The 14,948-nt window shown below is 40.5% G+C and overlaps 1 protein-coding gene across 1 annotated transcript; it reads left to right on the top strand.

The window, feature by feature from the left end:
* Positions 1–6,967: 6,967 nt before the first annotated feature.
* On the top strand, positions 6,968–12,707 carry LOC140354331 (bromodomain testis-specific protein-like). Its single transcript, XM_072439293.1, has 20 exons — positions 6,968–7,222; positions 7,439–7,576; positions 7,756–7,888; positions 7,963–8,072; positions 8,138–8,467; positions 8,644–8,772; positions 8,846–9,043; positions 9,121–9,272; positions 9,354–9,604; positions 9,680–9,775; positions 9,843–9,947; positions 10,423–10,448; positions 10,884–10,895; positions 10,972–11,137; positions 11,334–11,404; positions 11,746–11,812; positions 11,898–11,974; positions 12,057–12,250; positions 12,337–12,520; positions 12,606–12,707. The coding sequence occupies exons 1-20, from the start codon at positions 7,031–7,033 to the stop codon at positions 12,705–12,707; spliced, it is 2,733 nt and encodes a 910-aa protein (XP_072295394.1). The 5' UTR covers positions 6,968–7,030.
* Positions 12,708–14,948: the final 2,241 nt, after the last annotated feature.

The following is a 14,948-nucleotide window of genomic DNA, read 5'->3' as shown; positions in this document are numbered from 1 at the left end:
ATCATAAGCCTATTCAAGTTACTTCAGAAGTTGAATGAATATAATTGTGTTTTATATATTCAGTACTTTTGAACCATCTTAATTATTTGAACAATTGGAGAAATGGTCGAGTACACCACATTAATAATAATAATATTTAGCGTATACATTTCATTTAACATTTACCACTAGTTATTGTTGTAGGGCCACTGGTTAATACTAGTTTGAATCCTAATTTGAATTATATTCCTATAATGACATAAGCTACAGTCCTGCTTTACAGGACTTGTCTTGACTTATTGTGATTATGTGTGAGGCCTATTTGACTCAACTGGAGTCCAGAATTAGTCTAGTCTGGACCAGGTAGTATTCGAGGAAGTACTTTCTGTGAAAACAACAAAATCATGTGCGTGTGAAGTAACTTGAGCTCTTCTGTGTTTCCTTGATTGTGTTGCCTGGCCAGTTGCTTGACTATTACTTCAGGACGGAGTTCTGGGCTCTAACTGAACAGGTAAATGTGACACATGAGCTGAGTGTGATTTATAGACTGTGGTATAATCACAAAACATGTCTCATATCTAAAGGCTTATCTAAACTAACTCACCTCGGTGTTCAATAGTGCCCCAACCTCCTGGATTTGTGCCCTGTCCCTGCCTCTGTCCTAGCGAAGGAGTGTGGACGTGTCTTCAGGAGGATGCTGGCTTTGAAACACAAAAGGAAAAGAGGTAAGAAGGCAATTCCAATCCACCCAGTTTTCTCTGCTATTTTACAAAGCGGCAACAATGTCATAGTTTAGAAAAATTACAAGAGTAATATATTTTTGATGCAGTAAATGCTAAACAAATGATTGGAGATAGTGTACCTCTTGAACAGGTCCAGGTCCCCACCTCAGTCAGTCCTGCCCTCCTCCTGTGCCCTGGTGGTCCTCTGCTCACCCTTACTGTAGAGGAGTATCATCTATCACTCTGTCGTGGATCCCATTGACGTATGTTTCACCATCCAAATTCACTTCTGCTGTGAGTTCACATCCATATCAGATGTTTTTTTATCATTTGATGATTGAGTAAGATTTATTTTAAGTATGTGTTAGGCAAAAATTGGTGACTCTAAATTGGCCCTAGTGAATGAATGCGAGAGTGAACTGTCTGTAATGTCTATGTCTCTGTGTCAGCCCTGCGACAAGTTGGCCACTGTCCAGGGTGTACCCCGCCTAAGGCCCGAAGTCACTGGGATAGGCTCCAGTCACCCGCGACCCCAAAAAGGGAACAAGCGATAGAAAATGGATGGATGGATGGATGGGTTTTGTAGTTTTACAGTATTTAGATGAAATACATTTCTTGCTTCTCATTGCATCATTGAAATGATTGTGTTTGCTTAAAAGTGGAGGTTTACAAGTAAGTGTTTAATGTTTCTGATCCTGGACCGGTTTTAATCCCAGTTTAGTTCAGATTTACATTTATTTAGTCCTTGTTTTATCCTGGTTTCGACCTTTTTATGTCTGGTTTTAGTCTTGGCTCAGTCCAGCTCTCAACGGTCCTTGGTTTAGCCTCGTGGAGTCTAAAATTATAACTGGACTCTGTTTTAAAACATCTGTCTAATTCTTGTGGCCATCTGTCCTCTGGATGTTTACGGGTTCCCCAGTGGTCACCCTCCATCCCTACAGTCTGGAGCTGGGCCACAGGATTAAGCAGCTGCTGTGAGAGAAGCTGAACCGGCCCCTCATCACAGAGATAGAGACCAGTGGAGGTCTTCTTCTCTACAGGGAGTCCAGCAGCACAGGACCATATCCACCTCTCATCGACGAAGGCCGAAGGTTGTTCGACTCAGCCACAGCGTGACGTCATGAGAGCAGGACACGTGGGTGGACCTCTCAGACCAGGTAAGAACATACACATTTATTAGAAGTACTAATACAGTTTAGAGTTTTGCATTAAATAAATAACTAAGACACCTTCTCTCCATTGTCCTGTGAAATCCAAACCACTCGCTCCATCCCTGTCCCTGAGCACACCGAGGATGCCGTATTGTTTTGTGCTGAAGTTCTCCCACAGCAGAAAGCCTGTGGAAGATTATGTCTCAGCAGGTAGAGAGTTGTCCTCAAAACACACAGATATCCAACGCTCTACTCATCTTATTTCATTGGTAATACGTTACACATTGATTTTCATATTCATGGAGTTTCGATCAGTGGTTATAATACTGTAATACATGCTCTAACGCTCATCAGTAGTCCCTGTTTAGTTCTGGGTTGGTCCTTGTTTAGTTCTGGGTTAGTCCTTGTTTAGTTCTGGGTTAGTCCTTGTTTAGTTCTGGGTTAGTCCTTATTTAGTTCTAGGTTAGTCCTTGTTTAGTCCTTGTTTAGTTCTAGGTTAGTCCTTGTTTAGTCCTTGTTTAGTTCTATGTTAGTCCTTGTTTAGTCTTTGTTTAGTCCTTGTTTAGTCCTTGTTTAGTCCCTGTTTAGTTCTGGGTTAGTCCTTGTTTAGTTCTGGGTTAGTCCTTGTTTAGTTCTAGGTTAGTCCTTGTTTAGTCCTTGTTTAGTTCTATGTTAGTCCTTGTTTAGTCCTTGTTTAGTTCTGTGTTAGTCCTTGTTTAGTCCTTGTTTAGTTCTGGGTTAGTCCTTGTTTAGTTCTGTGTTAGTCCTTGTTTAGTTCTGTGTTAGTCCTTGTTTAGTCCTTGGTTTAGTTCTGGGTTAGTCCTTGTTTAGTTCTGTGTTAGTCCTTGTTTAGTTCTGGGTTAGTCCTTGTTTAGTTCTGTGTTAGTCCTTGTTTAGTTCTGTGTTAGTCCTTGTTCAGTCCTTGTTTAGTCCTTGTTTAGTTCTGGGTTAGTCCTTGTTTAGTTCTGTGTTAGTCCTTGTTTAGTTCTGTGTTAGTCCTTGTTTAGTTCTGGGTTAGTCCTTGTTTAGTTCTGTGTTAGTCCTTGTTTAGTTCTGGGTTAGTCATTGTTTAGTTCTGTGTTAGTCCTTGTTTAGTTCTGGGTTAGTCCTTGTTTAGTTCTGTGTTAGTCCTTGTTTAGTTCTGGGTTAGTCCTTGTTTAGTTCTGTGTTAGTCCTTGTTCAGTCCTTGTTTAGTCCTTGTTTAGTTCTGGGTTAGTCCTTGTTTAGTCCTGGGTTAGTCCTTGTTTAGTCCTTGTTTAGTTCTGGGTTAGTCCTTGTTTAGTCCTTGTTTAGTTCTGTGTTAGTCCTTGTTTAGTTCTGTGTTAGTCCTTGTTTAGTTCTGTGTTAGTCCTTGTTTAGTTCTGGGTTAGTCCTTGTTTAGTCCTTGTTTAGTTCTGTGTTAGTCCTTGTTTAGTTCTGTGTTAGTCCTTGTTTAGTTATGTCTTAGTCCTTGTTTAGTTCTGTGTTAGTCCTTGTTTAGTTATGTCTTAGTCCTTGTTTAGTTATGTCTTAGTCCTTGTTTAGTTCTGTCTTAGTCCTTGTTTCACCTGATTCATTTAGTCAATTACTTACTTTGACCACCAAGCATTTTGAGGTGTAGTCGTTGTTTTTCTTTTTGACTTTATATAGGTTGTTTTATCATTGTTCATTGTTTTATGTTGCACTGAATAACCAAAGCAAGTACCTATGTTTGTGAATTCTGTTTGACCTTTTCTGATTCTGATTCTGGCGAGGATCCCACGTTTACATTAGACCAGGCATAGAACTAAATTAAAAACCAAAACCGCTTACCAACATCTATTTAATGACCATACAAGTATGTGGATAGTATAATTGCTACATTAGTAATATTTCCATTTTGTCCATAGGTGGCGCCCTCATGCCTCTAGACTTCAGCTCGTGCTCTTGACTTCCACTTGGCCCTCCTCTGACCACCTCTCCATAACCAACAAGAGACACACTGAACAACCAGTCCCACTGAACCTCCTCCTGAGGCTGATTAACTTGGCACTTTTATTCTTACATTTTAGATTTTAATGTTTTTGAGTGTGAAAATAGCCTTTTAGATTTTAGGATTTACTGATTGGTTTTAACTTAGTTTGTACATTGTAGTATTTTTGTGTGTGATTTTAACATTTCAGATTTAGATTTAGTCTTTACTGTTTATGTTGTACAGCTTTCAACGCTAATCTACTCCTCACCAAAACCAGATGCCATCCAGAAACGCCTCCACAAACGCCCCCAGCCTAAGCATCATCAAACACTATCTTCAGGGGCAAAAGGAAAATTTCCAGGCTCCAAAATATCTCTTCAAGCTGCCTCCAAACCATTTTCATCAAAACAACTGCTTCAGTGTACCATCAACACCTGGATGGTGGTGGACTTCCGCAGACGCCACCCCACTGCCCCCTCACCAGTGAACATCCAGGGATGGGACATTGAGAGAGTGGACTCATACAAGTACCTGGGTGTTCATCTGAACCACAAACTGGACTGGACTCATAACACGCACTGTACAGGAAGAGCCAGAGTCGGCTCTACCTCCTGAGGAGACTCAGGTCTTTTGGAGTGACAGGGCCACTCCTGAAGACCTTCTACGACTCTGTGGTGGCATCAGCCCTCCTGTATGGTGTGGCCTGCTGGAGCAGCAGCATCACAGAGAAGGAGAGGAAGAAGCTGGACAAAGTCATCAAGAAGTCCAGCTCCTTCCTGGGCTGCGCTCCGGACTCGATGCAGGAGGTGGGGGACAGGAGGGTCCTGGCTAAATTCACATCTATGCTGGACCATGAGTGTCGCCCCCTGCAGGACACTCTGTCCGCTCTGGAGAGCAGCTTCACGCTGTGTAAAAGAGAGGTTTCGCAGGTCTTTCCTTCCTGCTGCTGTCAGACTGTATTACAAACACTGTTAGTCCTGAACACTCGCAATACTGACTTAACCATGTGCAATACCGTCATATTCATGTGCAATTACTGTCGTGCTCACATGCAATGGTGTCAAATTCATGTGCATATAACTGATGTGTTATATGCACATGTTCATTTTTCCATTATTATTATTATAAGTATTATCTTGTCTTACGCTAGCTGTTTTTTATTTTTGTTTTTATTTATTTTTCCCCTCCATCCCTTGTTGGGAAATGGGAGGTTTTGTCTATAGGAGTTTTTGTTTGTAAGAGTTTTTGTTTATAAGAGTTTTTGTTTATTAAGAGTTCTTCTATTGAGAGTGTTTTTAAACTTCCTATATGTTATCTGTCCTTTTCCTCTGTATCTACCTGCGTTGCAACAATGACATTTCCCCAAGTGTGGACAATAAAGGAATATCTTATCTTATCTCATGTCTTCTCTTGAACTGCCGGCTCCGCCCTGATCTGCGCTGGGGGCGGGGCCTGGGTCCGGTGTGGACGGGTGTGTGAGGCGCAGGACTGGGTCTTACCTGTAGGGGGCAGCATTAAGCTTTCCTACGTGCAGCCTGCCGGAAATCATTTAAAGAATGAAAGACAAGGCGCAGGCCAGCAGCGTTAGTCCGAGACGGCTGTCTATGGAGCATATCTGCGCTCACTCTGTGCTCTTGAAACAGATGCACAGCAGCATGGTTATTTACAAGGTTAACAAAAAGCCTTGTAGATACAGCTGCAGACAACCCAACACCTACGTGCTTCTATAACTTTTTTTTTTTTTTAAGCATTTCCAGACTGATAATTTTACCAAATCCTTTCGCTTTCAGCCGCTTTTAGCAGTTTTTAGCCGCAGATGTTGAGTGTAGGTGTTTGCTATGGCGCGAGGAGGAAACACGTGCAGCGCGTTTGGGCCAATCACAGTGAGACAAACATTAAAAGCTGAGGGTCGTTAGACCAGAGAGAACCAGGGTAGTTGAGACGACAAACCACAGCCAGGTAACTGTACTGCCGCTCTGTGCCAACAGGGCAGTGTTAGACTGTAGACTTTTCTGAACAAAAACCGTGTTGTTAGACGTCGTATTGAAAGAGCAGTTTTGAAAGTTTGACAAACACTTTTTTAAAATGCTAGATAACACAGATGGTGGTCTCCGAAAGCTTGTCTTCCACCGATAAATGACGTACGGACGTTCATCATATTCATGATGTCATATTTCATCATATCGTGTTTGTTTCTGAAATTTTACTGACTCAAAGCTAAAACTTGCGCATTTAATGCTAGCATTAGCGTTAGCATTAGCCTAAGTTGTCGCTAGCTCTGATGCCAAGTCGAGACAACACGAATAATAGCATTTCACAAATCTTTCACAGTAACGCACTAATAAAGTATAAACATTCACAGGATGGTTCTTGGTTTGGCTTCAGTTTTGGTTCAAGTTTATGAGCTGCACATGAGTTGAGTCAGTGAGTGACATTGACTCTATAATTTCGTCATGTCTACGTTTATCTATGGTTGTTGTTTTTATTGGTGGTTGGCATCCGTCCTTCGAACTTTATCCTTCAGACTTTATCCTTCAGACTTTACTCTTTATTCTTCACTCTTCACTCTTTATTCTTCACTCTTTATTCTTTACTCTTTACCCTTTATTCTTTGCTCTTTATTCTTTGCGCTTTACTTCTGTTCGCCTGTCTTGCCCGTAATGTTACATATAAACAACCATAAACAACCTCAATAATGATCGCCAAACTTTAAACGCGGCCTGGATGGTCATGGTGCAAAGGGACAGAACTATGGGCTTTTGATTGATGTCTGGATTTGACATGTTATAATAAAAATACACTAAACAATCCGTCACTTTCTTTTCAATATAATTATTTTTGCTGTTGCAACAGTTATTAATCTATGCCATTAAACTTCATGCTGTAGATATAAGTACAAGACTGCAGTGTCACACTTATTCACTAGATGTCAGTGTCCCTTAGATATGATCAAGATCACATCCAGCCACAAGTCGGGTTTATATTTCAGTATTTCACTAGGCAAAGTATCTGACATAAACATTACTTTTAACAAGGCGTGAGTGATCTTTTTGTTTTAAGTCTGATGATGCCGGGGTGTTGCTGCTGGTTACTAGTGATATCTATGTTTGCCCGTGCCATCAATCATCGCATAGACTTGGGTTGAGTTTTTTTTTTAATTGTCTTTTTTTTCTTCTAGAAAACAAGATTGAGGATAAAAAGAGTTTAACACGGGATCTTCCTATGGTGATCCTGATGTCTGTACCATGGCGGAGGTGAAGGCCTGTCTCGCTGTGATCAGGAACCCTCCTCCTCCAGAGTATGTGAACCCAAAGAAGCCCGGACGCATCACCAACCAGCTGCAGTATTTGGAGAGAGTTGTTGTGAAAGCGCTGTGGAAACATCAGTTCTCATGGCCCTTTCGACAGCCAGTTGACGCTGTGGCACTATGTATTCCAGTGAGTACTACGCTCACCCACAATACACCACAGACTGACTAACCCAGCGAGTACACTACTCTTTAGAGATATCTGCTCTGCAATGTCATTTCTTTACTTATTATAAATTTGCAGTGATGTCTCATTTAGGTTTGTGGATTTTGTTCTAAAATTACCTTCTGTACTCTTTCTACTTTAATCATGAGTTGAACATGGTGGTTGTCTTTTGTTTTGCAGGACTATTATAAAATTGTTACAAATCCAATGGACCTGGGCACCATCAAGAAACGCCTCCAGAATAAGTACTATTCGAAAGCGCTTGAATGTGTACAAGACTTTAACGCCATGTTTTCGAATTGCTACATGTACAATCGGGTAGGAGGCAAAACTGACATCTTATTGCATTCCAATATTTTGAAATAACAATCCACAATATTTACCATTTCCACAATTTAAATATCAAGTCGAATTATTTGTTTTTAAATATTAACTGCTTGAAGAAATTCTATTTTCTTGTGTGGTTGTATTCAAAAAGGACTTGTGTATTTCTGCAGCCCGGAGATGACATTGTTGTGATGGCACAAACCCTGGAGGAGCTCTTTTTGCAAAACATGTCCAAAATGCCTAAAGAAGAGGGTAACACTAATGAATATATTGGGAAAGATGCTATCACACTTAAGAGTTCAGGTAAGCAGGGCTGACAAGTTATGAATGTCCTAATATATAGATTATGATCAAGTTTCTCGCTGTACTTTTGTTAGGCACTACAGGGGATTCAAAGCACAAAGCTTCAGTATCTGAAGTCCTGGTTCAGCAGACAGTAACAGTTATCCCCCCTCATATTAAGATCCCCAAAATACCTGAGGCAACTGTAAGTCCCTCTTTAAAAGTCCAATATTAAGTATCTTGCAATTCAACCATTTCTGTTTAATTTAGACAACAAAGTGTCTGAAGAGAAAGGCAGAGCCACAAGCTCTGCCCAGAGCTGTGCCATCCTCTCAAAGTGAACCCTCCACAGCGTGTCCCTTGAGGGATGCCAGTGGGCGACTCATCAAACCCCCCAAAAAAGACCTCCCATCCACAGATGTCAAAAAGGGTCGCTTGTCTGAGCAGCTCCAGTGCTGTAATGACATCCTGAAGGAGCTCTTCTCTAAGAGGCACTATGCCTATGCCTGGGCTTTCTACAGCCCTGTGGACGCTGTGGCTTTGGGCCTTCATGACTATCATGAAGTCATTAAACAACCCATGGACCTGGCCACTGTACGGGTAGGTAGAGCACACTGAATGTTTTTGAAGATGATCTATATTCTTGAGTAAGATAAAATGAGATGATCCTTGATTATTAAGAAATTAGTCCTGAGATAGGGGTCACAAGTTTTAACACACAGAAAGACCTCTCCAACAATGCAAGCTCATTCATACAAATCCCTTTTCTTCACCAGAACAAAATGGATGAACGATTATACACTAATGCAAAACAGTTTGCTGCTGACATAAGACTAATGTTTTCCAACTGCTACAAATACAACCATCCCTCAGATGAGGTGGTCCACATGGCAAGAAAGCTCCAGGTCTACAAAGCACCTCTGTAACTGTAATACACATTATGTCCAAAAGTCGTGACTATCAACCTGTTTTAAAAAGGACGTTTTTGAAGCGCGATATGCTAAAATTCCAGTGGATTCTGGGAGTTTTAGTGTTCCTGTTCAGCATTTGGAGAAGGAAAAAGCAGACAGAGTTGGAAGTCATTCGACCTCAGAGAGCTCAGACAGTGAGAGGTCTTCACAGCCTGAGAAGTCCACAGAGGACGTGGCTGTGCAGCTGGCTAACCTGGAAACGTGGGTGAGTATCCTGTACTGCACATCTGCAGCTATAATTTTACTAAACACTGTTCATCTCACCTTTGCTTTGGGTTACAGTTAAAAGAGATGAGCGAGCATCTGAGAATAATGAAGTCAAAAATGAAGGGCAAGATTAAAAAGGACAAAAAATATAAGATTATCACAAAATTAAAACAAAAATCGTCTAATTACAAGTCTCTGCTGGAAAAAATGAAAAACAACAAGTCTCTGTACGTTACTGACGCAGAAGGAATTTTTATATTAGACTGTAGTGTTCACCATCTTAATGCCATTGTTTGCATGTACTGCAGAAAATACTTGAAATATGAGGATGAATCATCAAAGCCAATGTCTTACCAAGAGAAGAAGCAGCTGAAGCTTGACATTAAACGTCTGCCAGGGGAGCAACTGAGGAAACTGGTGAAGATCATCCACGACAGAGAGGCCTGTTTCCAAGATTCTACACTAGGAGAGATTGAGGTGGACTTTGATGTGCTCAAGAACTCCACGCTCCGAAAGCTCCAAAATTATGTCTTCTCGTGTCTAAAGAAAGACAACTTGAGTAAGTTTACCTCATTGTATTGTCTAGTTGTTTTTAATATGCATATTTTAAACATAAGTATTTTTTTTCTAACAGAAAAACAGAAATGCATGCCACCAGACTGTAGTCAGACTGATATTTTTAAAGATGTCTGGAAATCCCAGGTCTTTGTAGTACATGAAAAGCAACCTGGTAAGTAAAACGGTCAGGTCACAGCATGAACATCTTGATGATTCAAATGATTTTTTAGTGGTTTCAGCCCCCAAGCCATTGCCCCTGCAGCTTCCTCGAGCGCCAGTCCTCAGTGCGAGCAGCAGCAGCTCCTGCAGAGAGTCCAACTCTGAGAGTTCCCTCTCTCAATCAGGTTAGACGTCTGCACTTCATTAAATGATTGTACACTTATTCACCAGATTCAGGTCTGCTTTGTTTGTCTTGTACCTTGGTAACCCATGGTGTATTTTTGAATTGGTTTCAAATCACACTTGCATAATGTAGATAATTTTGCTAACATTTGTTTTCTCATTAAGTTTGACCCATAGCCTTAAACTACAACAGGATCCTATTTTTGTTCAAATTAAGTCAACTTTATTGTCTACAAATTTGTAAATTTGGTTTCTCCAAACAATTAAAAACTTACAAGTCACATGTCACTCTTTCAGTCTTAGCTCTACAATTGATAATGCAAAATATTTAAAACATGACTTTGCACCTAGCACTTGCCACAGGTAATAACAGAACACGTATAGGTATGATGCTCTCTGAAGCCGCCCTATGACTTGAGCTCATGTTCACGTCTTCCTCTGCATGCCCTGGACCAAATAAGCATGTTAAAAGTTAAGATGTTCAAGGTAAATGGGGAAAAAAAGTTTCTGACCAATTATTTGATAATGCCTGACACTAAGGTCCATAGATCAGTTATGTTATTAAACAGATCTTTTGGCAATGGACAAATTTACACAGATAAATATTTATTCTTTCTATGGGGGTAAGTAGGTTCCAACCTCACCTCTGCATTCTCTAAGCTAGCACATAATAATCATGGGTTTCAGGAAAATTATCCCTTCCTGATGTGAAGATTTATTGAGGACTTTTCCCCATTCAAAATATATAATGTTTGAATTTGAATTGATCTATTGCTATAACGACATAAGACCGTTGCTATTCCAAATGTTTCTGGAAGGAATCTTTTTGCATCAAACCCATCAATAGACTGTATTTAATTTTGTATGAAATATTATAGTCCGTAAAGAATGTTTGAATACCTTTTTTAGGGTCACCACCAAAGAGAGGGCCTAAAAAGAGATCTATAAAGGTATGTGATAATCACTGGAAATATTGTCATTTAAAATCAAATATGTCACTATAATCAAGTGTGAATTCTTTCCCAGTCAGTGGGCCCCTGTGCTAGCGTTGGCAAAAAGATCTTGGCACCTGTAGACCTGATCAGGCCGTACCCGCTCCCTCCTGTGCACTCCTTCGTAGCAGGGAGTAAAAACCAGCCTAAACAGACAGCGACTGATTTCAACAGTAATGAGCTGCCTATGGCTTCCCCAGGTAACACTCTGTCACACTCCCTTTTTCAACACATGAGGCACTTTCAATAAGTTGGAAAGTCTTAAGTTGTGTCCTGCTATCTCAGCTCTGCCCCACATTACTGTCCTTGGATATAGCTGCATTAATTTCTCATTTCCTCTATTGCCTGACGCAGTAGCTTAGCTCAGATCAATACATATTGCTTCCTGTTTGACAGATTTATCAACACTTTTGTCCCCAATGGCTTCTCCAGGGATCATGTTGGAGTTGGTATCCTTCAAGTTTAAGGTATTTGTCTCGTATGTTCCTGTAACACTAATCTGTGATATGGTTGGCTGTAATTGCAATGCTGCAGCCAGTACTGTAAAATCCCTGAGCAGGGAATCTACATGGCATCGTTGTCATGGCTTTGTCCTGAGGCATTTGGGACATCCATTGTAAGAGCCCAGTCTGCAGTCCCAGCCACTTTCTGTATCGTGTGTACTGTGTAACCAAGCACTCTCGGTGCCATTAACCTTTCCCATCATCAATCGGGCCTCTTTAGTAAGACGCTTGGACTAATAACCTGGTTCTCATCAGGCATCTGTTGATTTCTACATATAGTTTGATGATTGTATTTTGTGTTTCAGCTAGAGCCTTTGCTGTCCCCTCTGAGCGACAGTCCAGTGCCGCTTGAGATGGATGAGAGCAGGTCAAGTAAGTCACTGTTCTGAACAAATGACTGCAACATTTCACTTAGTTTGTCAAGCACTCTTGACTTACTACTGTAATATTGTATTAGATTTCAGACCTGAGAATCTCACTTGCAGCAACACAAGTAAAACCTTGGAAGCAGACAAATCCCAACTCCCCAAAAAGGTTTGTATTACCCCCCCAACTCCACCCAGAAAAAGAAGGAACACAGAACATATAATATAATAATAATTTTATGTCTATGTAGGACATTGTTTTGAAAAATGCTGAGGCTTGGGCTAAAGTAGTGAGAGAGTCGGTCACCTCGGGCCCCATCAAGTCCTCCATGGAGAGTTTTCAGCAGTTTAGGAAGGCAGCGATGGAGATGGAAGAATGTCAGAAAGAGCTGAAGAAAAAACAATTGAAAAAACACACTGACAAAGAAAGCAATGAAAACAACAGGTATAACTAAAGTGTGACCAAAGTCTATTAGTCAGAATGGTATGGTTGGTGACTGTTATTTAAATCTAAAAACCTTGTTGCTTTAGTTTGTCTAAGCTGGTTAAAAGTGAAACACGCCAGTCTCCAGGAAAACCCACCTCTCTGCCGAGGATTTGTACAGACCCGCTCTCTGAAATTCAGGAACCAAAGCTTGTTCCGCTACGAGCACCGGTGAACAAGGAAAGAGAGATTGCCCGTCGAAGGGAACAGGAGCGCCGCAGGAGAGAGGCGGTGAGTGTGTGCCTCAGGTTGTTCACTATTATTCTGGACGCCTAGACCAAAATACCTATCCAACCTTTTCTTTGCTTTTCTGCAGATGTGTGGTATTGACATGTCAATGCAGAGGGACATCATGAATAGCTTTGAGCTCACAAGTTTGATACCGATGTTCTCCACATCTGAATTGTGGCTAAAATAGAATATCTATTGCAATATAAAAGAGGATATAAATGGTATGGTAAATATTTGCCTTTGATTATTATTTACACTGGTTACACACAGAATTTGGCTTAATTTGGTGTATCAAAACTGCACTTTCATGTTTGGTGTGGCAAAGTGGCCTAATCCTATTATAATTCACAAATCCGGAAAATAATATTCACATGATTAACTTGATGTATGTTTCCAAATTGCAGTGAAACTGTAATCTACAGACCGATGAATAAGTTTCTACGATGTCAGTTACAATTCAGTCATTTATAATAAGGCGCTGCTTTGTTTGGGGTTTTATTTGGGTATATTTTGTACATTTTGCACATTACAAAGATTTCCAATTTATGCGTTGGTGTAAACTGCACGATACATCACTTTATTTTGCTTTGCTTCAGACCGTTCTACCTACAGTTCCAAAGTTAGATTTGGACATCAACATATTTTGTATGTTACAGTTTGTATATGTTATAGTTTTTTACTTGAGGAATAAAGTTATTTTTCACTACTTCACTTCTTCATTTGTGGTGATTACTTTGTTTAAATATTAAAACCATTGTAAGTGATTTATCTGTTCACCTGAAAACATTGCCCACTAACTATGCTTACTCTTATTTATCCATTAAAACATTAAAATATAATTGTATTATTTGTGTATATTCAAAAAAGGCCAAAAAGAAAGAGTAGTCATGTCCTTTTTTGTAATTGTCCAAATGACCGTCAAATTTGTCATTTGTAAATGTATTGCAAAATTCAGTCTTTCCATGTAATAAATGTCCAATGTTAGTTTAGTCCAGTCCTTGACAGCAGGCCCCTGTCAGCCATCTCATAATTGCTATTTTAATTTTTTGCTGCTGCTGCAGCCAAACGTTGCACAGGTCTCCATCCATTGTTGGAGTTTAACATCCCAGATACATGGTTTTAAAGTGCTCTCAGTCCAGTATTTATGAATAATGGCACAGTCCCAAAACATATGAGACTGAGATGCTATTTGGCAGCCAGAGTTTCTCAAACATCCAGTACTTCCCTGTTAGTAATGATAATAATGTGCACTTTGACATGAGTTATAAAACACTCCCAACAGATTTCTTTCCAAACATTAGATTTTGTGCTTGTCCTTTGCGATTCAGAACAAATTCTAAAAGTACATCGTTGACTTGCAAAAACTTATGCTACTGGTTCATTGTGGAGACCTGTGAAGAAACAACCTCTGTAGTATACTGGCACGTGCTGCCCAGATTTGTGTAGTGCAGGACTTATAGTTGTGCTGTGGACAGATTCCCTCCACCTGAGCTGTGGAGCTCTGCAGCTCCTCCAGAGTGACCATGGGCCTCTTGGCTCATCTCTTATCAGTGCACTACTTCGGTCCGTACATTTTGGTGGGCGGCCATGGTAAGATTGTAGTGGTCCTACAAATCTTTTTATAACCTAACCCGCTTTAAACGTCTCCATAACTTTATCACTGACCTGTCTGGTGTGTTCTTTGTACTTCGCGATGCTCCTCAGTTTGCTCCTCCACCTTCTCATCACAGAACTGCATTTATACTGCGATTAGATCACACACAGATGGACTCTATTCAATCATATGGTCAATGTTCAACCTTTAAGTAATCATCAGGAAACTTCTGTCTGCGTTAGGCTGCACCCAGGAAAAAGAGACTGGATACTTTTGCATACTTCAGGCACATTTTCATTTAAACAAAATAAAAAGTATTGCATTTATTTATTTTAGTATTGTATAGTATTTATTAAATGTGCACCCACACAAAATGTTGAACACTAGAAAATCCTGATTGGGTTATACAGTGAATACCATACACTGTGCCTCCACCTGCTACAAGCCCATTGTGCCACTGGGAAGAAAAGAGGGTGTGGCCGCCCCTCCAGCAATGAATGAACTGCACTGACTTATTACGGTCATTCTTTTGAATCGTTTCCATTAAATGATACTTTATGACAATGGAAACATTTAGTGAGATGTTCAGAACCGCTAAACCAGCCGTCATTTTATGTGTTTGTTATATTGCACTGGTTTGTTTTAACGGCAATTATTTCTTGCGCAAAACTCCCCCGGCGTGTTTGAGTGACACGTCCTTGGGCACGCATTGTTATGTTCGCATCAAGGTAAGTCGAGACAACACGCACGCACTTGAAGGTGAGCGAGCGCGCGCGTGTGGTCGGTAAGGTGAGGTAAGGTGAGGGGAGTGTGTACCTAAGACTTAGGTACACA

Source organism: Eucyclogobius newberryi, unplaced genomic scaffold (assembly GCF_026437365.1).
Source record: "Eucyclogobius newberryi isolate DKJ021-1_F unplaced genomic scaffold, fEucNew1.0.hap1 SCAF_9, whole genome shotgun sequence".
Lineage (NCBI taxonomy): Eukaryota > Metazoa > Chordata > Actinopteri > Gobiiformes > Gobiidae > Eucyclogobius > Eucyclogobius newberryi.
This window is presented reverse-complemented; position numbering and strand designations above follow the sequence as displayed.